The sequence below is a fragment of the Urocampus carinirostris genome, chromosome 1 (genome assembly GCF_059441175.1).
Source record: "Urocampus carinirostris isolate Australia breed hairy pipefish chromosome 1, RoL_Ucar_1.0, whole genome shotgun sequence".
Classification (NCBI taxonomy): Eukaryota; Metazoa; Chordata; class Actinopteri; order Syngnathiformes; family Syngnathidae; genus Urocampus; species Urocampus carinirostris.
Window position 1 is genome coordinate 58,167,563 of NC_142349.1, and position 23,663 is coordinate 58,191,225.

The 23,663-nt window shown below is 38.8% G+C and overlaps 2 protein-coding genes across 3 annotated transcripts in view; one reads left to right on the forward strand and one right to left on the reverse strand.

Moving 5' to 3' along the window:
• piezo2b (piezo-type mechanosensitive ion channel component 2b) overlaps window positions 1-9,540 on the forward strand; it is a 119,261-nt gene extending 109,721 nt beyond the window's left edge. For both annotated transcript variants that reach the window (XM_088346588.1, XM_088346590.1), the window contains 7 exons: window positions 281-428; window positions 2,666-2,854; window positions 2,930-3,022; window positions 3,813-4,102; window positions 4,480-4,559; window positions 5,224-5,419; window positions 6,727-9,540. In XM_088346588.1, coding sequence (XP_088202714.1) covers window positions 281-428; window positions 2,666-2,854; window positions 2,930-3,022; window positions 3,813-4,102; window positions 4,480-4,559; window positions 5,224-5,419; window positions 6,727-6,979 — 1,249 coding nt within the window. In that variant the 3' untranslated portion in view covers window positions 6,980-9,540. The remainder of the gene's footprint in view (window positions 1-280; window positions 429-2,665; window positions 2,855-2,929; window positions 3,023-3,812; window positions 4,103-4,479; window positions 4,560-5,223; window positions 5,420-6,726) is intronic.
• Window positions 9,541-13,699: 4,159 nt separating this feature from the next.
• napgb (N-ethylmaleimide-sensitive factor attachment protein, gamma b) lies at window positions 13,700-22,093 on the reverse strand. The gene is made up of 11 exons (XM_088346591.1): window positions 21,921-22,093; window positions 21,707-21,774; window positions 20,110-20,194; window positions 20,008-20,025; window positions 19,781-19,921; window positions 18,868-18,934; window positions 16,669-16,739; window positions 16,529-16,607; window positions 16,325-16,404; window positions 14,948-15,077; window positions 13,700-14,317 (listed from the first exon to the last, which is right to left on the reverse strand). Exons 1-11 carry the CDS (start codon window positions 21,974-21,976, stop codon window positions 14,174-14,176), a joined length of 939 nt encoding a protein of 312 aa, XP_088202717.1. The 5' UTR covers window positions 21,977-22,093; the 3' UTR covers window positions 13,700-14,173.
• Between the last annotated feature and the right edge of the window lie 1,570 nt (window positions 22,094-23,663).

A 23,663-nucleotide genomic window follows, 5' to 3' on the forward strand; every position in this document is an offset into this window, starting at 1 on the left:
ACTTAAAAACTTCTCTCGTTGACAACTAACCGACCCAGTAGCAGTGTAATAAAGATAAGACACTTACTGTAGAACAAATAATTTTGTTTCTGTTCCCATCGATCCAATGCACGTCGAGTTGATCATGAAGCCGCTAGCATGCCATGCATTGTCTGTAATACAAAAGGGTCGTTTGCCTCGTGTTGTAATCAACGGAAAACAAGCGCTGTCGGATCTATTAATCTTTGTGTATTACTAGAAAATCCCTCCCACAAAACTAAAAAAGAAATCTTGTTTGCAGGTTCCGTATGGTTCCGTTCCTGACTGAGCTACGTGCCGTGATGGACTGGGTGTGGACGGACACCTCTCTGTCCCTGTCCAGCTGGATCTGCGTGGAGGACATCTACGCTCACATCTTCATCCTCAAATGCTGGCGAGAGTCGGAAAAGGTGCCGCTTCCAATTCCACTCGTGACATTTTGAAAGCAGAGCGATAAATGAGATTGCCAAGCGTTGCTTGAAATGATTTTCTGGTTGAACTTTTACTTTCATGTTCCGCACGACTATGTCTTGTGTAGCTTAAGTAAAGCAAAATATTTCGTATGGAGATTTTACTTTGATATCACAGTTTGTATACGATGTAAAAAACTCCATTAAAAAAAAAAAAGAAATAATACAGTTAGTCATCAATGAAATAAAAATGTATTTAAACTGTTATTTTCTTCTAATATTAATTTTTAGCAAAAAATAAAATAAAAAAATACTTCTTAAATTTGCAAAATTAACATATTTGCCCATTATTTTTCAATTACACAATGAGTGGAGCATCAATCCAATAAAATATATTTAAAATGTTACTTTATTTTAACAATTATTTTCAATGAAAGAAAAAATACTTCAAAAATTATAAAAATATTTTTTGTTATAGTTTTTTGAATATTGGCATTTATTTTTTTAAATTACAAAATGTTATTCATCAAATCAAAAAATGTTTTTTCAAATTTCATTCGAACGAGTATTTTGTGATAACTAAAATACTCGTTCAAATCGAAATATATCATTCATTATATATATATATTTTTTTAATATCCTTTTAAGTTTTTTTTCATTGCAAAATAAGTTAATTATCGTTGTATTTAAAATGTTACTTCATTTGAGTATATTTGATGAAAGAAAAACACTAAATAATACAAATATTAATTGTATTTTTTAAGTTATTCATCACTCAAAGCAAACTAATTTTGGTGAAACAAAAAATATTCCTAAAATTTGCAAAACTATAGTAATTTCCGTCCATATATTATCTGCACCATCCCAGCTATCTTCATCCAGGGGGCAGGGGACACCCCGAACTGGTTGATTATAGTATTTTATTTTATTTTTACATGTTGTGATTTCTTCTATGATTATTCTTTTAAATTTAACATTGTTGATCATCAATCAAATACAAATGTATTTAAAAATCTTTCTGTGGGCTATTATTTTAGCAGAAAAACAAACATTATGTATAATTTAGAAAGAAAAAAAAATGTATGTGTATACATATATATATATATATATATATATATATATATATATATATATATATATATATATATATACAATTGGAGTATTTATAATTTGCTGTGGAGATGAAAAAAAATTGTCCTTGCACTCCATGTTGATGGTGGGTAACAGACGAGGAACAGCAGCATGAACAAACGGCATCATGAAAGCAGTCATTTGTTAACTGATTTACTTATTTAAATAGATTAAAAGTTACAGGCTAGCAAGGGATTGTTTCCAGGGTTGGGCATACTTTTTGAGTTGGGAAAATATAGAATATTCGACGTTTTTCCCTCATAAGGCCAGTGTCTGAATTAACGTGTGCCCGGAGTCCCGGGGCGTGCATCTTTTACATCGGGCGTACAACTTACAAACATCTCGGCCCGGGTGGCTGACGACTTTTTCAAGATTTTTTTTTTTTTCAAAATCAAACGTTTGCTTTATTCCGATTTCAAAATCTTCATTTGGTTTGGAAATTTTGGAATTTTGGTTTGTTTGGCAATTTGCATACTTGGCAGCCAATCAGAAACCTGCATTGAATAACTTCGTGCTTCTGGACTTTCCTGTTATAAGGTCGTGCATTTGCATATCATTTTCCAAAGTAGACGCACAGAGAACACAAGAAAAATGGATAAGTGGTTAGAATCAAGCTAAAACCTCAGCCCCAGAAGAAAGATATAAAAGAAGCTAACAACATTTATGACGCTACAAAACGTAAAAGTACATGAAAAGCATCGTGGAAAGAGGAGTTCACGTGGCTTGTAGAAGACGACTCGACGCAAACATTGCATGAATGAAAATGAAAAAATACAGGTACATACTGATGGCAGATGGAAAACAGCGATGTCATATACACGCAATGAATGTTATAAGTAGATTTATAACAAACTCAATTTTAAAGTGTTTTTCTGGTATTTATTCTGATTATCAATCCTTAATACTTTGCAACAATGTTTTTTTTTGCAATTAGTTGTCTTATTGTGTTTCAAGTTGTGAAAAATGGGGCAGGCAACATTATGGCTGGGCAGGCAACTTTTCAGAGTTGTCTGCCCTGATGTCCGGTAACTTCTTGTCATGAGTTTCAGACACTGATAAGGCAAAGAAAAATAATCAAGCAAACAAGTCCTCTTTGCTTTTTGCAGAGGTACCCTCAACCGCGAGGGCAGAAAAAGAAGAAAGTGGTAAAGTACGGCATGGGCGGGATGATCGTGATGCTTCTCATCTGCATCGTTTGGTTCCCGTTACTCTTCATGTCGCTGGTCAAGTCGGTGGCGGGCGTGGTCAACCCGCCTCTCGACGTATCCTTCGAGATCACGCTGGCCGGCTTCCAGGTCAGAAAAATGGCCGACGAATCGGTGAAAGACAAAACCAAATCAGTCACCGGGTTTCTTTGTGGTCCTCGGCAGCCCATCTTCACCATGAGCGCTCAGCAGAAACAATTGCAGGAAGTTTCGGAAAAAGATTTGACCAATTTTGTTAAATTGTACAACGATGACGAGGTGAGTTTACCGTGAGAATAACTATATAAATATCGATGCTGTAGACCTCGGGATACGACATAAATCCGTTTTCAGGTGGGGATCATAAGGTGTAGTTGCCGTATGGAGGGGTATAGAAACCCATGGTAATTAGCTAATGCCTTCCAAATCCCTGGTACCACAGAAATAAACATTAAAATAACAAAATAGTATACAGTGAATTCTACTTATTTGTAAATGTATGTACTGTACACGATTGAATAAATGTACATGTAAAGGAAATATTTACATTTATTTACCTTTTGTGTGACAGGGCTAGAGCTGGTACAGTAAAGTTTGTGGGTGAATGCAAATAGGAGGAGGAGATGTCATACTTAAACAAATCTAAAAACTTTCAATTAGAAGGATTTTCATGCCCTTAGAATATTTATTTGCTTAAAAAACCTCTTTAACTTTGTTAATTGGTTATGGCCATGATTTGTGTGCCTTCTTCATACTTCTATAAACCTATTATTTCATGGTTATCATGTTTTTGCTTCTCCCTTTAGCAGCACTGTAAGCCTTAGACCCATAATGACTAAATATAATACAAAAATACAGATTTCTAAGAAGAGTAAGAGTAAGAAAGGCTTTTTCGTGTTTGGGCTCACAGTATAATTTGTTTCTATTGTTGCATGGTTACAACATGGCCAAAACTACCTCTTAGTCCACTGTAAAGTGAAGACCTTGTAAGGGGGTCTACTGTATTGGTATCAGCCATATAAAACTCCTCAGTTGTTAACAACTGTGAACCTGTTCCTGTGGCCACCAGCCGGCGCTGGAGTGGCTAGGTGGCTACATGCCGGGCGACCTGGTGATCGCGGAGCTGAAGGGCAGCTCCAACTCTCTTTGGACCATCAGCCCCCCCAGCAGGAACACCCTGATCGAAATGCTTACTCTGGACGAGGACTTCCCCATCACCGTGTCCTGGTCAGTGCAGCGCAACCTGAGTCTGGGAGCCAAGGCCGAGAAAGCGTCCGGCAAACGGGTCACAAACCTGGCCAACGACACCAAGTGGGAACTGGTCATGCTGCTCAGAGGAAATAACAGTCAATCCCACGTGTGAGTGAAACGGTCACCGGAAAGACCGGTTGTTTAAAATTTAGTAGACACTCAAAATAAGAAGAGAAGATATTAATAGGTTTTGAACTTGCTCGGAGAAACAGGAGAGAAGCCTTTAGACAAGGGAATTCCATTCCCTGTTCTAACACTTTCTCCTGAGCCTCCTTTTTTTAAGGAATCTTCAAAGTTACAATAAAAACAGAAATCAAAGAACAGTCACATGATTGGCTGATAGCGACAAGTATGTAAATGAACATCAGTGTGCAAAAATAGTCTAAAAAAGGAACTGGTATCCTATAAAATCTCCTTCGCAAAATAAACTTATCACTGGTCTAAGGATGGCACTCATGTTTTTTTTCTTTTCTTTTTTTTTCTAGGACGCTTTGCAACATCTTCCCCCGCTTCATCAGGGCACCTAGTGACTCGGACGCCAAGCCTGTTGAGCAGCTCTATAAAGGTAAGGTGCATTCGTTCCAATCCGTTAAAAGTTTGTGTTTATATGTTCGAAAACTTGGTTTATACATTTTTATCAGTTTTAGAACAGGCATGTCGGGTTCTGTTCAGGAATCCACAGACAAACATGGGTAAAAACAGCAATTCACAGAGAAAAATTTGCAACAAGGCCTTTTACCTCAGGTTTTGCTCAATCCAGTACAAAAGAGAACACTGACATTAAGTTTGATTTACACATGCGGGAGAGGAGGAATTATTGCATTTGCTCTCGCTTATCCGTTTGGTATCTCCACTACTTTTTTTATTGACAGCACACATTTGTTTGTTTTTAATATTCGTGAGACTGATTGTGTTTCACGTGTAAGAATAGAGAATGTCTCTGTGTGCCCTGCGACTGGCTGGCAACCAGTTCAGGGTGTAGCCTGCCCACTGCCTGAAGATAGTCTGGATGGACTACGGCACCCCCTGGGATCTTAGTGAGGATAGGCGGTGCATATAATAGATGGATGGATGCTAGATTTTGTTTTGTGATTAACCCTAACTTCCTGTCTGATTGCAGTGTAGAAAAAGCTTTTATTTTATCTATGTTTTTACCCCTTCAGTTTTTAACTGAATATCAATCAGTGACGCCCAACTCAAGAGCTAAAATTGTTTTTCATTTTTTTTAGACGAGAAGATGTTGAACATCAGTGTGAGCTTGCATCAAGTAAAGACGGCGCAGCGTCAGTTGCAGGAATGGTGGATTGTCAACCAGACGGAACGCGGTCCACTCCAGAAAGGACAAAATTACGACGCCCGCCTGGAACTTTACGTATTCAGCGACCAAGTCAGCCCGCCGAGTCTCGGATTCCTGGCTGGTTACGGGTACGAACGTTCCCTACACTTTTTAATGAAAATGATAAAAAAATGGAATAAATAATCGCAACATTTCAAGTCAGTCAGCAACAGAATGTAAAGTTAGAGACTAAACAATCAAGTATAGTAGAGCTCCAGGATACAACATTAATCCATGCTGAGGTGGGGATCGAGGGTGAATTTTTTTGTATTGCACTATAGTAATTAAGAAATGCGTTCCAAACCCCAGTACCAAAAGTAAAACATTGCATATACATATTTAATAACAAAATCGTATATAGTAAGTACTACTTTTATGTAATATATCTATGATGAGATAATATTATAAATGATATAAAGAAAAAAAAATGTTTTCTATACCTTCGACTTGAGCTGATTCACTGGAGTTAATGTGTGGATGCTTACGTGGGAGGAGACAGCAGATTGAAATTAAACCTGATTTTAAAAACTTCCACTTGTAGGGATCCTCGTTGCTTTCATGGCCTCCTTATTCTTAATAATTGTTCTGAAGGGTGATTGGTTACGGCCATTTTCCTTAGTGAGGCTAACGACGTGTCTGCCTTCTTCGTATAGCATGATAACCGCAAGCGTTATTCCCATGTTATCTTGTTTTTGCATCAAGGCAACATCTTCCCCCGCAATTGGGACCCATAGCTGATAAAGAACAAAAATACAGCTCAGTATTTCACTAACACTCAAAGTGATTAAAAAGCACACGTGATTCTGAACTGAATAAGAAGACAGGAAGGCATTGTGGGAGGGAGTTAAGCCAATGGCTTATCGCATCTTCATGATGCTCTAAAGCAAACTAATAGCATAGCATAGCAGAATTTTATATGATGTTGTCCAACAACACACAGCCATCCTTCTGACATATGAGCCATGCGACTTCACACAGTGATACGTACAAACATCACAATAAGGCAATTCAGTACTTTTTTGGCAATGTGAAATACATTTTTGTCTGTCTCGGAGTGGGGAAAATCCCATAAAGAGAGTCTGAAAATAATAACGTCTTCACGTGAAAACATTGTGAGGTGGGGACGCCATAGCCTAGGGATTTACTGTATTTCCCCAACCTACTCCCTCATCAGGTAAGTCTAAAACCAGTTATCTGCTGCCACCTACTGGATATGAAAATATACATTTACTCTTCTTATGATTTGAAGACTAAACAGATAGAACAACACACTTTTACAAACAACTATCGATAATCAATTGTAATTTTGTTTTCGAGGCTTGTAAACCCGCTCAACATTTCAGATTTTTGACAAAAAATGAAAGTTTGCAAAATGTTGACATGGTGATCTCACCAGGATCATGGGCCTGTACGCATCGGTGGTGCTGGTGATCGGCAAGTTCGTGCGCGAGTTCTTCAGCGGCATCTCGCACACCATCATGTTTGAGGAGCTGCCCAACGTGGACCGCATCCTCAAACTCTGCACCGACATCTTCCTGGTGCGAGAAACGGGCGAGCTCGACCTGGAAGAGGACATGTACGCCAAGCTCATCTTCCTCTACCGCTCGCCCGAGACCATGATCAAGTGGACGCGAGAGAAGACTCAGTGAGAACTCGGCAAGGGTTGCGTTTTTCCACCCGCCGTTATTTTCCAGGCGATTACGAGCACAAATTTTGCTGGTGCTGCTGTTGGCGGATGAAGCGACAACTTTTGGTGATGTAGATTTATAATCTATTGAAAACAAAAACCTGCCTTCAAAGGCTTTTTTTGTTTTAAGGCTCACGCGAGGACCTCCTAAACAGGGCTTCCCACAACAAACGAGCACAATTCTTCTTCTCGGACTGGAATTCTTGGAACAGGGGAGCGTGCAATAGTTTTTCAAGACCGACGGCTGCAACACACAACATAACGTCTCTTTATGTTTGCTTATTTGGGAGAACCACTTTGAACCGATGTGTTGTTTTTTGTTGTCTTGTTTGTGCAAACTTCTCAGGAAGCGCTCTTATGTCTGTGTGAGAACTTGAGGATGGAATGGACTCAATGGAATTTCCCATACCATATAAAAACTCCGGTAGGCCGCCAGGTTTTAATTGGTTCCTGCCAGGGTTTCCAAAACTCATTTTGTTAAAAACAACTCATGTTTTTGAATGTATATAAATGCGAAGTTAATCAAAATAACGTTGACACCCCCAGCTCCCCCCTTGACTGTCTACCCACCGGGGTCTCACAAAATTCTTGGGAAACACTGCTCAAATCTGCAGAGAAACTGGTAAAACGGTACAACAAAAGAAAATGGTAAGATTTTCTACTATTGCAAAAGATTAACTAGACAAACTAGAGGCATACAACAAGGGGAGTTGAGCCCTACCGTGTTATTTATTTAATATTACTAATTGACCAGTTGTCTCACTTCTTTTTAAAACAATATAATAACACAAAATCTTCAAAGGGCAATTATGCTATTGAGCTGGGATCACTTTTAAAAGGGATTGCTACTTTTTTTGCCACTGATTAGCGCAAATGGCTAGCAGTTAAATATGCATTTCTGGGAAGAAAGAAAAAACGTATGTTATTACTATATAGTTACAATGTTATTATGTTATTCAGGGTTCATGATTCACAGGTCCCTTAACCACCAGGGTCTTAGGGGCACCACTTTCCTGTGGTGTATCTTGGGCAAGAACAGCCTGGCGGCGCCCATCCCTCTCTAAACCGTTTTATTGTGGGGGTAGGAGTTTGCTTCCCAACATTACCAGGTTGTGGTTATGAGAAAGAGTGAACCACTTAAATACCTGCCTTGTAAAAGAGAACTGATCGATTTACATGTGTTCTCACATTAAGCTTATTTTAAAAGGGATTCTGGAAGAATTTATTAGGATTCAAACACACTGATTAGGTCAATGATCTCTCAAGCCAGTTAGAAATCAAAATTTCTAAAGAAAAATCACAATGAACCATAACTGGTGAGCTATTTTCACTACTGAGATGCTCTCGAGTGTCTACCTGGTTGGTGACCCTGCTTATCTTGTGTAAAATGTTGACTCGGATACTCATAAAACGGCTTTAATGATTTTTGGGATTATTTTTGCCTTTTCAAAGTAATATTTTCATTAGCAAAACAACACAAATAATATTCGTTTTGGGTAAAACATTTTACTAACGTGATAAACGTATTACATTTAAGAGAATGTTATATAAAAAAAAATCTATAGTCCATGTCCAATTTTTCGAAGAATAAAATGTGGAGTAAATAAATCAAATAAAAAAGGAAAATAAAAAAAATGGGGTAAATGTTAAACTTTGATTATTTATTAGACTTCAACAGGAAAACAAAAGATTTAGAGGCAAAAAAATAAAATCAAAAGGAGCATAGAAGCTGAAAAGAGCAAATCACTAGTGGTGGCTAACTGTAGAGGCTAAGAGGAGCAACTAAAAAGGCCAGTAAAAGATTTTGTTTTCTTAAGTTTTGTTCATCATAACACAAATCCAAATATATATTGTGTTTCCTCTTAATTCTCAATTTGTTTTGTGGTTATTTGATTACAGATTATATCTGTGACCAACCTTTAACCCTGAAATGTTTTGTCAAAAATCATTGCTTTTTAATTAAATCTTACATCTAAAGAAAAAACAGTAAAAAACGAGATAGTAGGACTGAAAGATCGTATTCATTGTTTTTATTACAAAGTAAATGGTAAATGGTCTGCATTCATATAGCGCTTTTCAAGACAAAGTGATTTACATTCTTTTGAAATAATGTATTAGGTTTTTAGTACCATTTGAATACAGCTTAGCCCACAGAGTTAGGCTTGGTTATTTTTATTGTTTTTATTTTTTACTAACCACACACATCTCTCAGGAAGCGTTCTTCACACACTTCATTGTTTGTCTTTTTGACTATTTCATTGACCCGCATGACATTTACGGAAGGTTTACTGCACGAAAGATGGCAAAAAAGGACTTCATTGCCAATCAATCAGCTTCAACAAGCGATGAAAGTTTTCAAAGAAACAATCAAAACTGAGAAAACTATGCACAGATGGACATAGTTGCATGAAAGAAGCACTTGGTTGTTCATTTTCAATGCAATTACAAAAAAAAGTGTTAATACGAGTGAAATGTGAAAGTGTATAATAAAGGCTGTGATGGAAATTACTAATAAAACCAAAATGGTGCCTCATTCTGTTTTATTGCTGGTTTACTGTAGAGCTTCGCAAAAGAGGTCAGTCAAAAGCTAAACATAAAGTACGTGAAATGGATTTGTATATGTACCTTTTTTTATTGTCAAATCCAACATGGTGACCGTTTAAAAAGTCACGTGACACTCGTAACACGATACGAAGTCCCTGGGTTTGCGAACGACTACATATAATCGATGCCGGAGTGACTAATCGGGAAGAACAGGAAATTTCCCCAAGGGGCGGCTCATGTCAAGGTGGAGTTTGGGCATGCAGGATGAGAAAAATAATTCTAACATGTATCTGTCACTAACCTTACTCATGCATTCACTTTTTTGTAACTTATTTGGCCATATTCAGTGCAGCCCCAATGTAGCAGATTAAATGAGTTTTACCATATGGGAAAATTCTCCCCTTTCAAATTTTAGGTTGGTTTGGCTTCACAACCACTCTTCCTTTCTGTAGCAATAAAATGAACACAGAACAGTGTGAATTATATGAGACATTATAACTTCCTCACAGATGGCTACTAATGTCATTGGGCTGGCACACAAGTTCCTGTTGTTCCTTTCCTGTACTTGGGTTTCGTGTGAGTGGAGCTTCTCTGCTCTAAAATGAGTGAAAGCAAAGCTAAGAAGCTCTCTGTCTCAGGAACTTTGAGGTCTTTATGTTGATGTACAATGAAAAGGAAATTCTCATGTCTATATAATATGTCAGCACAGTGATTTGGGGGTTATTCAGACTTTTTATTCAAGAGTTAGCAGGGGGGGTGGCAGGCATTTTACCTGCCAAAATCTGACTCCCCCCTGCTAAAATGGACCCTGTTTGAGATACAGACTTGTGACTTCTAGGGTAACCTTCTGTGAGATAAATATGGGACGACAGTAGCTCAGGAGGTAGAGCGCTCGTCTTGGGATCAAGGGATCCCAGTTCGAATCCCGGCTTGTCCGTGTTACATGTCGAAGTGTCCTTGGGTAAGACACTGAACCCCTAATACCCCCAATAAGCAGGTTAGCGTCTTACATGGCTGCAATACAAGGCCGCTATTGGGAAATGTGGAACACACTGTAAAGCGCTTTGGGAAGTCATTGACTTGAAAAGCGCTATATAAATGCAGATAATTTCATTTCAGCACAGTGATTTTGAAGAGTTTCAGACGTTTCTCATAATATTACTATTATTATTAATAATAGTAGTATTAAAAACGACCTAGATTTGTCGAACACCTATTCAGTAACACATCACAAAGTGGAGGTATTCCTCTGTAGTTGGATCCCAAAGCCAAAAAACATAATAGGTTTAAAGCGTGTCTTACTTTGCAAACAGTATAGGCTGGGAAGTCCGATTTTAAATGAAAAAAAAAAAACAACGATTTGTTTACACCGCGGGATCCAATGCAACCAGGGTTTCATTCACAATAAAAACAAATTACACATGGCTATCATAGTACATCAAATAAAGGCCATTTGTGTACAATTAGTTGTGATCGTGGATATCATAGCGTACATTGATTCGTCTGCGGTGTTGGTGACTTTTGCATCAACGTTAACAAACGCATTTTGGAGAATACGATCGCGGTTTATTGTTTTAGTAAACGCCTTATATAGACTTTGATCGCTTAATTGTTTTATTTAGCTCGCTTTATTGTTTTAATAAGCCCATTATATAGAATAGGATCGCTATTGTTGGAAGCGCAGCAGAATTCGCGTTCACGCGAGGGGTGGGGGGAGATTTTGCAGGGGAGTCGAAATTAGGCACTACACAGGTTTCGGGTTAAAAAAGGGGGTCCACTAATGCTGCATTCAATGAACGAATGAGTCGCAATGTTGAGAAAAAGTTAAAAAAAACTGACCGACATATTAAAAGTACTATAAATAGCTTTATTTAACGGAACGTATTGATTGCGAATAGAAAGGCTTGTCTTTATTCACGGAGGTACAATACCGCCTCCTGGTGTCTGAAATAGGCAGCAAATATTCGGAGAGAACACTCGAGTATTCTCGCTTTAAAGTATACATATACTGTTTATCAAGTGGCGAATAACCTCAATACAAGACCTAATAAGCACGTTTTCGTAAGTAAAAGTTTCCACGGTGAGCATTGTCTTAGCACATATCTGGATTCCATCACAGAAAGAAGGTGAGTGTATTTAATGGAGGTTGTGTGCCTGTGAGGTCTGAATCGGGTGTCTAAAAACCTCCGGGTAGGTAAGGAATTTTATATTTATTTTTAATAAGATTGTGCCAACGATAAAACATAACGAATGATACATTGTGAAAAGACTCCATTTTGCAAATGTCAGTTTTGTAAAAAAAAAAAAAAATTGAAATGAAGGTTTTGCCAAGGCTTGTTGAACAAAACAAAGTTTTTACAGGTTAAAATTGTATGTTGTTAAAGCTGGACATTTAGAAGGAACACAACTGTGGCAAAGACACGAGTTACTCTCTTTAAAATATTGGGTTTTCAAAAAGAATAATGAATTACAGTATTTTGTTATTTATTGTTTTATAGACTGATTTCGAATATACGTCACCATCAGACCAGCACAGGATGCGCGCGCAATGTTGACCCAAATCAGAGGAAGTAGCAGTACGAGTTTGAATAGAGCAAGGGAATATTTGTATGTTGAATTGCGGTTATAGAGTCACAAGTTACAAAAAAAAAAAAACATACCTTACTGTTGTGTATGGGTGCATTAACCACAATTTCTTTGCAGTTCCCAGAGGAAACTAGCCTTTTCAAAAGTACTGTAGGAGCCTATGGCTGCGTTAAAACAATATAATTGGGAACGTCCGTGTTCCACTCGGCATTTTATATCTTGTAAGTTATTGTAGTGATCTGGTTTAGATCTACTTGAAAGTCGAATGCCTTAGTTAAGTGTAAGTAGAATAAATGTGTTTGCTACCAATCCATACTCCTGGTGTTGGCTAGTAGATCTTTTATGATAATTATCATAACAATTATCCATCCCATCCATCCACCGCTTATCCTCAGTCGGGTCGCAGGGGTGCTGGAGCCCATCCCAGCTATTTTCGGGCAGTGGGCAGGGGACACCCTGAACTGGTTGCCAGCTAGTCACAGGGCCCACAGAGACAGACAACTCACTCGCTCATTCACACCTATGGACAAATTGGGACAGCCAATTAACCTAACATGCATATTTTTAGAATGTGGGAGGAAACGCATGCAGGCACGGGGAGAACATGCAAACTCCACACGGGAAGGCTGTGGCTGCTGGACTTCAACCCTGAACCTCTGCACCGTATGGCTGGGCGATAACCACCCAGCCGCCGTGCAGACTCATAACAATCATTATTGTCAAATATTATATTTAATAATACATTATTGTTTGGGTAATGATAGTTATTAGTGATTGTTATTAATATTATTGATTCCATCAACACTATTGAACATGGAATGGGCTCCACCTCCGCAACCCTACCGAGGATAAGCGGTGCAGATAATGAGTGGGAGAGAGTAAAACACATTAGAGTTAAACGGGGCGGAATGTGAGGCAAATGGTCAAAAAAGGCAAGTCTGAAGAGGTGATTTTTGAGTCCGGATTTGAAGGTGGACAGGGTCGCCGAATTTCGGAGGTCAGGCGGCAATGAGTTCCAGAGTTGGGGGGGCAGAGCGGCTGAAAGCTCTGCTCCCCATGGAGCTGAGGCGGGCAGGGGGTACAGTGAGATTGAGGGAGGAAGATGATCTAAGGGTGTGGAATGGCGTGGCAATGTGAAGGAGGTGGGAGAAGTAGGGAGGGGCAAGGTTATGAATAGCCATTGTAGGTGTAGAGCAGGATTTCGTAATTGATTCTGCGGTAGATTGGGAGCCAGTGGAGTTGCTGAAGGACAGGGGTGATGTGATGGCGAGAGGAGGTTTTGGTGTGCAGCAGAGTTATGGGCCAGCTGAAGTTTATGTAAAGTTTTACAGTTTTCTGCACTTTCCCCATACTTTTCAGTACTTTTTTTTAAACTTTTCATTATTTTTCACTACTTTTTATTATTTTACTGCACCTTTCAGTTTTTCATTCTATATAGGACTTCTTAGAACTTCCAAATGTTTCACAATTTTTTCCCCTTTTTAGTACTTTTCAGTAAGGACAACTACAAACATGTATTTACTGAATAGTAGAGAAAAAATAAGGGCGAAGATGCCACAGTATGGTTTGTTTATTGTTGGATGTGTATGCTGTATATACATCAGATACAATATTTACTCTTTAAGGAATGTACACATAGACAACATCACAAAAATAAAAACAATATCAACAATCCTTCCATTGATTCCCATAAAACAGTAAGCCGACTCAGCAGTTTCAGGTGAAATGCTTTCTAACTGGAAAAAAACGTACGCAGGATGCTGGAGGTAAACAAAGAGGATGACCTTTCAATCCTGTATTTGCAACGCTTGTCGGGTCATGCATTATTGGAAGTCCAAATAAATTAGAGTACTTTTTTCTCTCAAGACATGCACATGAGCGGATATGACACAACTTTCATACTTAAGTCAAATTCCTCTGCAACACCAAGTCTTACGCTTACTATTATAATACATTATTTTTTTCCACACAATATGGGCGGCCATCACAGCAAAGAGTTGGAAGATGTTTAGGAGGTGGACGGCAGCTAACAGAGACCTCCCTCGTATTCGTCCTCATCCTCGGCGGGAGCGGAGGAATCTCCTCCAGCGCTCCCTGCTGGAGCGGAGGCCGCCTTCTTCTTTTTGCCTCCTCCGCCCGGAACCCGGAGAGAGATGGCTAGCTTGGCGTACTGTAAGCAAAATTAATAATAGCCATATTTAGTTGTGTATAACCCACACTAGTCTATAACGTGTGTTCTGCTCCCACAACGCCATTCAAACACCTAGTGGTAAAAATATAGTTGGCTTATGCTTTGTGTTCTATTTTTGACCCTCCAGTCTTGCCGTAGCCAGCTTAGGGCGTGTCTTTCACATAGGAAACAGTATAAAAACACATGGCAGTTTAACAATTCACACAGCAACAGGCTTCAAGCTAGACATTAAAAACTTGGAAGATTTCAAACTGATTGTTTTTCGATTTATATGACTGCTTTAACACATTGTTTGTGCGTTTTGACTGCTTTTGTAGGATAGTTTTTGTTGATTGTTGTTACCAGTAAGTGCAGTAGATTCTCATTAAACAAACAAGACCTAGCATTCATAATAGGCACATTCCAAAGGGGTGTGTTGAAAAACATCAGTGTCTGCTGATGACTGTACAAACTTAAAACTGAAAGAGTAGGCTATAGCACTCCTAGTATTTAGTTGCACGACATCATACGAAATAATGAATATGAAAATATACTAAAACATGAGATATTCTGGTTTGTCACATTGCAATGCTATTATTTTGAAAAGCACCGTATAAGAGAGGGACTCACATCATTGTCCATGTACTTGAGCAAAGGGGAGTTACAAACTCGGTAAACTTGGTCCTCGTCCTGCTCGTCGTAGCCCTGCAGCAGTGTCTCCATGGCGAGGCAATCTTCGCTGCCGCTGTACCCGGGCAGACTGCACTCAAAAAACAAAACAAAAAAGTTTCACTGTTGTGGCTTAGGGGTACAACAAAGTAAGCAGAGCTGCAGGCTCTAATTGTTTTATTGTCTGATGTTTACAGAATTTACCCACTATACAACATAAACTATATATATTTATGTATACCCCAAAACATACAAAATAAAACTTTGCATTGTTTGTACGTATAACGTCACATAAGATGCTGCTCCGCTATTGGCTTGCGTAACCGCATCATGAAGATGCTGATATGCCATTGGCTGAATGACCTCCCACAATGCCCTTTTTTTATTCAGTTCAGAATCTTATAAGCTTTGTAAATACTTTGAGAGTTAGTGCAATGTAATACTGGATTTATTAGAAATGGGTTCCAAAAATAAAGCTTGCTTTTATCAAGAAATACGGGAAAGACCCACACATAAGTACCTTGCTAAGGAATGTAGCCATAACCAATAAATGATCGTGAGAATTATTAAGAATCCACACATTTCCTTTCCGCTCAGCATCTACCTGTAAACTCCACTATACCAAGTCAAGTCACAACAGAGGAAAATAAATATTTTACCTTTACATGTCTACCTATTTATGTAATCTTATCACAAGTATATTACATAAGGATTACTTTATACTATTCTGTTATTTTAATGTTTTTAAGTAGAGTTCTGGGGGTTTGTAGTACAATAAGAAATTATTATAATGAGGACTACAATTCAAAATAGGGATGCAATTAAAGAAAGGAAGTCTTCTTAGAGCATGACAATCCTCTCAAGCGAATGTCTTAAAATCTGTTTCCTTTTTTATCATCCCAACCCCCACTCTGCATCCACCCATTACTTCACTTTACCAGCTCATGCCCAATTCACAGCAAAGGTAGTCACCTTACATTTTTCCTTTAAGTCATATTTATTTGTATAACCCTAATCGCACATAGATGTAATGTACAGGTGCATTTATCTAAAATAGTTATTTCATCTTGCACACATATAGTACCTATAAGTAGTACTTACTGAATACTTTTGTTATTTTAATGTTGTCACGGGAGTCTGGGCCACATTAGCTAATTACAAGAAAAAATTGTAACTCCCACAGAACAGCCTCATCACCTTAACAACCCAAACTCAGATAACGATAACTTCCTTCCTTTTGCATGTATGTCACACAATAATTCAGATATTTTTTTAAATTATCGGGAAAACCTTTGAACCATTAACAACAACAAAAAAAGTAACACTAGTGCCTCCCACCTGTAGCTCTCTCTGACGCACTTGTCCGCCGCCACGAAATCGCCTCGATGAAGGTGGATCAGCACCTGTGCAGTCGTTTTCTGAACACCAAAAAACATGATCAGTTAGAACTCATTCGAACCTGTTATTTTAGACCATTTTTAAAAGTTGGATGATTATGAAACATGAAATTTCGAATATTTTACAACGCTAAACTCAGCTCACCTTGAAGCACATGGGGAAGTTTTCGATCTCCTTGTACATGTTCTTCTCCTTCTGCACAGCCACGGCGGCTTCATCCAACCTTTATAAGTAAACACACGTCAACTTTTTGTTACCAACGAAGAAGAAAAGTCGCCTTTTACCTTTTTAAGCGCACCAGCAGCCTGGAAGCTTTGCCCAGCAACTCCACGGCCTGACGCAAACGGTCCTCGTTCTGAAGAAGACAGGAAATGAGACGGCAATCCGTACCTGGGGTCTCGTTTATAAAATTGTGCGTAGGAAACTTCCAGATTTATAAAACAGTGCACACACATATCTCACATCTGTTTTTCCTTACAAATCACAATCAACTCTTAAGTTGGCGCATGTGATAGAACAGAAACTTTTGTTTTGTGCTACTTTCAGCTGTCAATCTCTTGTAATCTCCTACGTATTAAGAAATTGTGTGTTGTTTATATCGGCAGGTTAGCGCCTTACATGGCTGCACGGCCGCTATTGGGAAATGTGAAGCACACTGTAAAGCGCTTTGGGAAGTCTTGACTTGAAAAGCGCTATATAAATGCAGATCATTTCATTTCATTTCCCTTTATACCTATAAAAGGCATAAACATATTGATAAATATTCAAATGCACCAAACATGAAGATGGCTAAAGCGGAGAAAAGAATCAAAAAGCGCAATTTTACGCGTAGTGGAGGTTCTTGTAGGTGAGGTGGATTGTCGAAAACAATTTTTATCTGGGGGGCTAGGCGTTAGCATCACGAATGCATAAAAAGCATTGTGAAATGCCTGTGGCAGATGCTGCCAACAATGCTGACCCAGAGGGCCGGAACGTGGAAGAAATAAAGAAGACATAGTCCGACATTAAAGTGGAGGCCAAGTAGGGGATTGTCCTAAATTGCAGGAGTGTGTCACGAGAGGTGGGAGAAAGGTGACCCCGGAGCCTACCCCAAGTTGGTGGGGATCATTGGGGTGTTTCTCGTCAGTAGAGTGGCGGCCGAGGGGCACACAGATGGGATAGAATAAAATGTGCCTGAGGCCCCAGATGATGCAGGTAATTTTATTCCACTCTTTGAAATTATAATACAACGAATGACATGTATACTACAAACGTTATGCGTCAGTACCAATTGTCTTGCGCAACAACCATTATATTTTAATACTCAACAGTGTTGGGAACGGCATTATTTCTTCAGTAACGGGGTGTTATATCTCATTACTTTTTCAGCCGTCACAACTACGCTATCGTTACAGACGGTCGAAAACGGTGCGTTACTCTGGTTGCAGAACGCCGACAGAGGTGTGTCCCCACACGCCTGACGCGGCGAGGGGTTTAGCTCTCCACAGAGTTTGTTATGTTTTTTGGGATCATGTAACCATTGAAAATAGCGACTATAATAGGTTTGGATAACGATTACGATTACACTATTTACTACGAAATGCTGCAACCGATTCATGTCGTTCGCGAACGAAATGACTCTACGAGGCTTCTCTCAGAAGTGGGAACCGGCTACCTAACAATCGAGAGTCGCTATTTTTCTCCTGTGATTAGTCAAAATGCTTTTTTTCAGGTATTCTGTGCTGTTGACTTTGAATTTGTTGAGTATAAAAAAATATTAAAATTATTTTGTTTTTTTCTTTGTAAATGTAAAACTATTTGAATTATTAATTTGGGTGTTTTTCACTGTTGACGCGTAAGTGTTAATTTTGTTTCATTTTCCCCCTTTTTAAGTGATTCGTAATAATACATAATGAATGGTAAGAGATGGATTAAACAACAAAAAGAATATAAAGAGCCTTTTGGGAGCCAAAGAGCAGTGAGGCAAGTTGAAAATGCCGGTTCTCTAAAAAGAGTTGGAATTCCCAGCTTAACAACAGACCATTCGAGTTAAATTTAATCTATTATACGCAGGTTATATTGTTTACTGTAGATTGTTATTTTATTGTTTACTGTTTCTTTTTGTTGCACATCAAGTGTAGGATAAATCTGTTGCTGTTGAAATGTAAAAAATATTTCAAAGTTCTATAGCACAACTACCTGTCTGGTCTTCTCTATAGAACTGACTTAAATACTGCTTAGGGGATTTCAAATTCATTGACATACAACAACGCATTTTTAAAGTAATGAAAACAGTTACCTTCCCTGGTAACTAGTCACTTTTACTACACAGTACCTCAGTTACTAACTCAGTTACTTTTTGGAAAAAAGTTGTAACTATAACTACTTTTTTTAGAGTATAAATACCAAATTTTGCGTATTAACGGCGTACGCCTTGTTTTGTGCATACGTAGTCTTTAATAAATGAGGCCCCTGATTTGATGAGACGCGTTTTTTACGAGTACCTCGAACACACCAGCCGCCTTCTGGTACAAGTCCACAGCTTTCTCAAGGTTCAACGGCTCAATCAGTCTGCAAAAAATGGGACATAAGTGAGCAGGGTTACCTTCATGGTATTGTCATGTTCTGTGTTTTGGTGAGAGCAGTAAAACTTTGCTCTTAAAGGTCTTAAAGAACGATGTCCTTTGTAGTCTTCCCTTCGTGTTTTGTTCAGTTAAAGCTAGTTAGTGTCCCCAACATATGCTGCGTTGTCCTGCTTTCTATTTTTTTAAGTTATTCATTGTTCATATATATCCTGCATTGTCATTATCATTCATTATCATTTTTTTGTCCATGTGTAGAAATGTTTCTCGTGTCATCTCCTTTCATGTTTTGTTCCTTTACCTTGTCGATTATGTAGTTGATCTATCTACGAGTATTTTCCCTGAGTCCTCTTTTTTTTAGGTCTTGCTCAATTAGAACCTGTTGGTTCTGTACTCACCATATCCTAAGTCTTATTACTTTCATGTTTTGTTCATGTAGATGTCGTTAGTCTTTTAACATTAGGTAGAAGAATGCGTAATTGAGCCTGAGTTTAAGTAGTTTTGATGTCTTTGAATTCCGAGAATCCCCAAAAAACTTTGTTCTTTTACTCTACCCAAAATTTTTACTTCTAAGTAAATAAATCATTTTTCTAAAATCTTGTATCATATTTATGTGATTCGCTTCTCTAGCCACACCGCTATCAGGGTTACAGTTTAGTTTTTACTCTGTATTTTTTTATACTATATTTTTAATAATTCATAAAATGATCTGAACTACAATGACATAATGGCACCCTGTGGGAATATGTGTCCATTACACATTTTCTCATTATTGCCATAGAAACACTCAAATAAAATATTGTTATCACAGCTTTTTTGTGTTAGTCATACTGACTTGCCAGCGCGATCCAGAGCCATGGCGGCGGTGTCAGGCGTCCCGTTCTCAATATACATCATACACGCCTTCTCGATGTACTGGATGGCTTCGGGCATCTTCTTCTGCTCTTTCATCATCATGCCAGCTTGTTCGATAGCCCTGAGGAGAAAATAATGACAAAAACCTCAAAGAAAACTGTTGCATCATTACTTGTGTTCTGAAAGAAGAAGAAGAAGGCCACTTACTTGGCAGCGTGGAAAAGCCTATAGTGGGGCAAGTTAAAGACACATTAAGGAAAAAACAGGAAAAAAAGTGCACCAAAAAGAGGAATAATGGGAGGAGGATACGTTTTGTTCTCTGTCTGGTACTCGGCCTCCTTTAGGTAAGCATCCTTGGCTTGCTCGTACTGCTTGGCGTTCTTGAAGCACACGGCTGGAAATGAAAGGAGTGTATTTATTCTTTAAAAACGAACTTTTATTCCTATTTCATTGGTCTACTCTTATTTTAGAAATTTGTTGCTTTTAATATTTTTGCACTATTTTTCCTTGGACTATTGATCCGATGCACATAAAACTAAGGCCAGTCTACGAGCCCTCTTTTTTAAATATTTGCTATCCATCCCGATATGTTTATCCTGGAGTTCCACGTCTAATCTCGCTGCAAGCAATGTTCACTACGTTGTTATCAATGATAATTGAAGACAATCCTGATTCTATTCGAGCTCACTTTTGTGGTATTTCTGAAACAGCACTTTTCTTCGACTATTGCTTTGCAGAAATAAAACAGTCGACAAGGGTTGCCAAAACAAGGAGCGGGTCGTGTAAGTAGTCTTCAGTTAACTCTCATTTATCGTAGGGGTTACGTTCCTAAAATAAAACATGATAGGTAGAATCTGTAACGCAGAAAACTTTATCATTTATTTTTTACAAATATTAAAGCCGTTGTCCATAGTTTCCAAAATGTCTACTTCCTGACACCATCTTCTGGCTGAAATAATCACTGCAGCCTCTGCAAGCTCCTTTTTGTTGTATATGCAAATATGTGAAGTTCTTGAGACTCAAATAAACTCTTTTTCTTTTGGGGGTTTGAGTTGGTATTTGGACTGTATTTGAAATAGCCCTTTTCTTATTTTCATTCTATGATAAATAATACCCTGAGCACGCGTGTGAAATCATGTCTTCCCCCATTCCTCTCCATTGTATTTTCATTGCACTATTCATTTCATTGCATTTTTTATACTTTAGACCAGTTTTGCCTATTTATCCCGATAGAACAAACCTTTTTTACAGACTCAAAGGTTTGTTTAACAACCCCTACTGTATAAACAAGGTTTTACAGATTCCCACTATATCGTCATCATAATTTTGATCATCAATGATTGTCATCATCAATCATCAGGGTGGCATTCGCCCAGGAGGTAGAGCGCTCGTCTTGAGATCAAGAGGTGGCAGGTTCCTCCGTGTTATATGTCGCAGTGTCCTTGGGCAAGACACTGAATCCCTAATGCAATAAGCAGGTAGGCGCCTTGCATGGCTGACCCTGCTATTGGCTTTGGGAGGTCTTCATTGACTTGACTATATAAAATGCAGACCATTTACCATTTATCAATGTGTCCTTAAAGCAGGGAGACCTTTAAGCCCATCAGAAGGAAGAACACGATGAACGATGCAAATCAGTGAAGCCCGTGACAAGTGAACCGTGTTATAAAGAAGGTTGACTGTACACCCCAAAAATGGGTGAACAGTACTGTATTTACTCATTTAATTTCTTCATTTGAATTGACCCAATACACTTTTTATATCTTTATCTTGTTAAGGTAGATTCTACAGATTTTTTAAAATATGTATTTGGGTCAACATTATTTTATTAAGCTTAATTTAAAGAAATAAAAGCAAGATAAATGAAATGCATGTTATTCCGTGTACTGCAGGTGAAATCACTCACCTGCTTTAGCGTATTCCGAGGCAGCACTGTCAAAATCCGGCTTCCACTTTGTAAAGCTCGTCTTTAAACTACAAAAAATAAAATTATTGAGAAATTTATGACACGTATTCATTGACCTCTCAATGTGTCGCACCAAATCAAAACAATGGCCCTTTAAGCTAGCACTAGCGAGCAGCAAAATAATTTAAAATGAATCGTGGCGTCTCGATCTTACCATTTCTCAGCTTTGGCAATGTGTTCGTGAGCTTCATTGATTTTCTGGGCTGCCATTGCTATTACAGCGCGCCTGTGGTTCGTAAAAAGGTTCGAGGTGCAATGGACAGGTTCGTCTCTTCGGGGTGTTTGGATTAGCTAGGGCTACATGGGAATGACGTCACGCAATTGCGCAGACTACGGAAGCCGCCAAAGAAAAAAAGATGCTATCTTCTGATACTATCACACGCAAGAGTATAATACAGTGGCACCTCGGTTCTCGACCATAATCCGTTCCAGAACCCTGTTCGAAAACCGATTTGGTCGATCACCAAAAATCGTTTTTGCCATTAAAAGTAATGTAAAATCATTTGAATCTGTCCCAACACCCTGAACGCTTACAATGAACGTAAACATGAAGCTAACACAGGCTAATCGTACGTTCGCGTTAGCGTAATCTTCCGTACGAAAGATTACGCTAACATGAACGTGTACAACTAAAAAAATCAGGTCGTTTACAGGTCATTTAGCACCCGGGTCTCCACAAAAAGTGGTGAGCGGTTAAAGGATAAAGAAAAGAATTATGAATAGGATTTCTTACCTTTGTGGTGCTCAGCAGAAGCCATGCTGTATGCATAGCAAAATCGGAAACTCGCACACCTTCTTCATATTTTGCCATTATTTCTTTCTTAAATACAATAGTTGTACGCACTACCCTTCTTTTTTCACCTGTAGCAACTTTGCTGCTTTGCTCTTAAAGGTTCCTCCGAGGCATAATTAGGGGCTAAAACATAATTAGGGGCTAAAACACTCCGTTCACCGATAATAAAAGCGAAAGCAAAAAGAAGTGCGCGCGCACGTCATAACAGTTCTTCACGAGGGGTGGGGGCAATCTAACCGATCTACACCCGTACGCCGCTCAGCATCGCACCCTAGCGTACCGGCATTCGAACTCCAATTTTTTGAATGAAAAGCGAAGCAAGAATTTCTCGACATTTTTGGTCGAGAACCGATTTGTTCGAACTAAGAGGCGTTCGAAAACCGAGGTTCCACTGTACTGTCAATGACAACTACAATTCAGTTACCACCCGGGATACGGCTAACCCACGTTACTACGTTTTCACTTGACGATCTTTACTAAGGTGTGTGTGTCCCCCTTAAAAGCATTCCCCCACTACACCACATAATAAACCATTGATTTTCCGCGCTCCGATACTCATGCGTATGACTGCGAGTAAAGTCTCTAAGATGCCTCTCTACAAATGGTCAATGTCATATAAAATGCTAGTCTGCTATTGGTTTGTGTCAGCAAATCATGAAAATAGTACTATGATATTGGCTGAATTACCTCCCACAATACCTTTCTCTCTTCATTCAGTTTAGAATGTTGTGTTTCATAAAAACTTTGCCAGTCAGCAATACAATAGTGTACTTGTGTACTGTGCTTATTCCCTATGGCAGCGGTGTCGAACAGGCGGCCCGCAGGCCGGATCAGGCCTGTTAAGGGATTGAATCCGCCCTGCGAGACCACGCGCAGAGAACCTCAAGAAAAAACGAGCTGCAGGTTGAAATATGTCCACTTGATGTTGCCAAAACCAGGTGTCTCTCACAAAGACGCTGTACTTGTATTTTTTTCTCTCTCTCTCTATCTCTCTCTATTTCACTCTCTCTCTCTCTTTTCCTCCTTTTTTCTCTCACTCTCTGTCTCTCTATCTTTCCTCCTTTTTTCGCCCCCCCTCACTCTTTTTTTCTCTTTCTTTGTTTC

What these genes read in the sequence shown, in the direction of transcription:
- napgb (XM_088346591.1), bottom strand. Translation starts at nt 21,976, where the DNA reads ATGGCAGCCCAGAAAATCAATGAAGCTCACGAACACATTGCCAAAGCT. An exon ending in ACTTCCCCATGTGCTTCAAG is followed by an intron (nt 16,405 to 16,528) that starts GTGAGCTGAGTT and finishes TTTGGTGTTCAG; the next exon opens with AAAACGACTGCACAGGTGCT. An exon ending in TGCGTCAGAGAGAGCTACAG is followed by an intron (nt 15,078 to 16,324) that starts GTGGGAGGCACT and finishes TTTTGAGTGCAG; the next exon opens with TCTGCCCGGGTACAGCGGCA.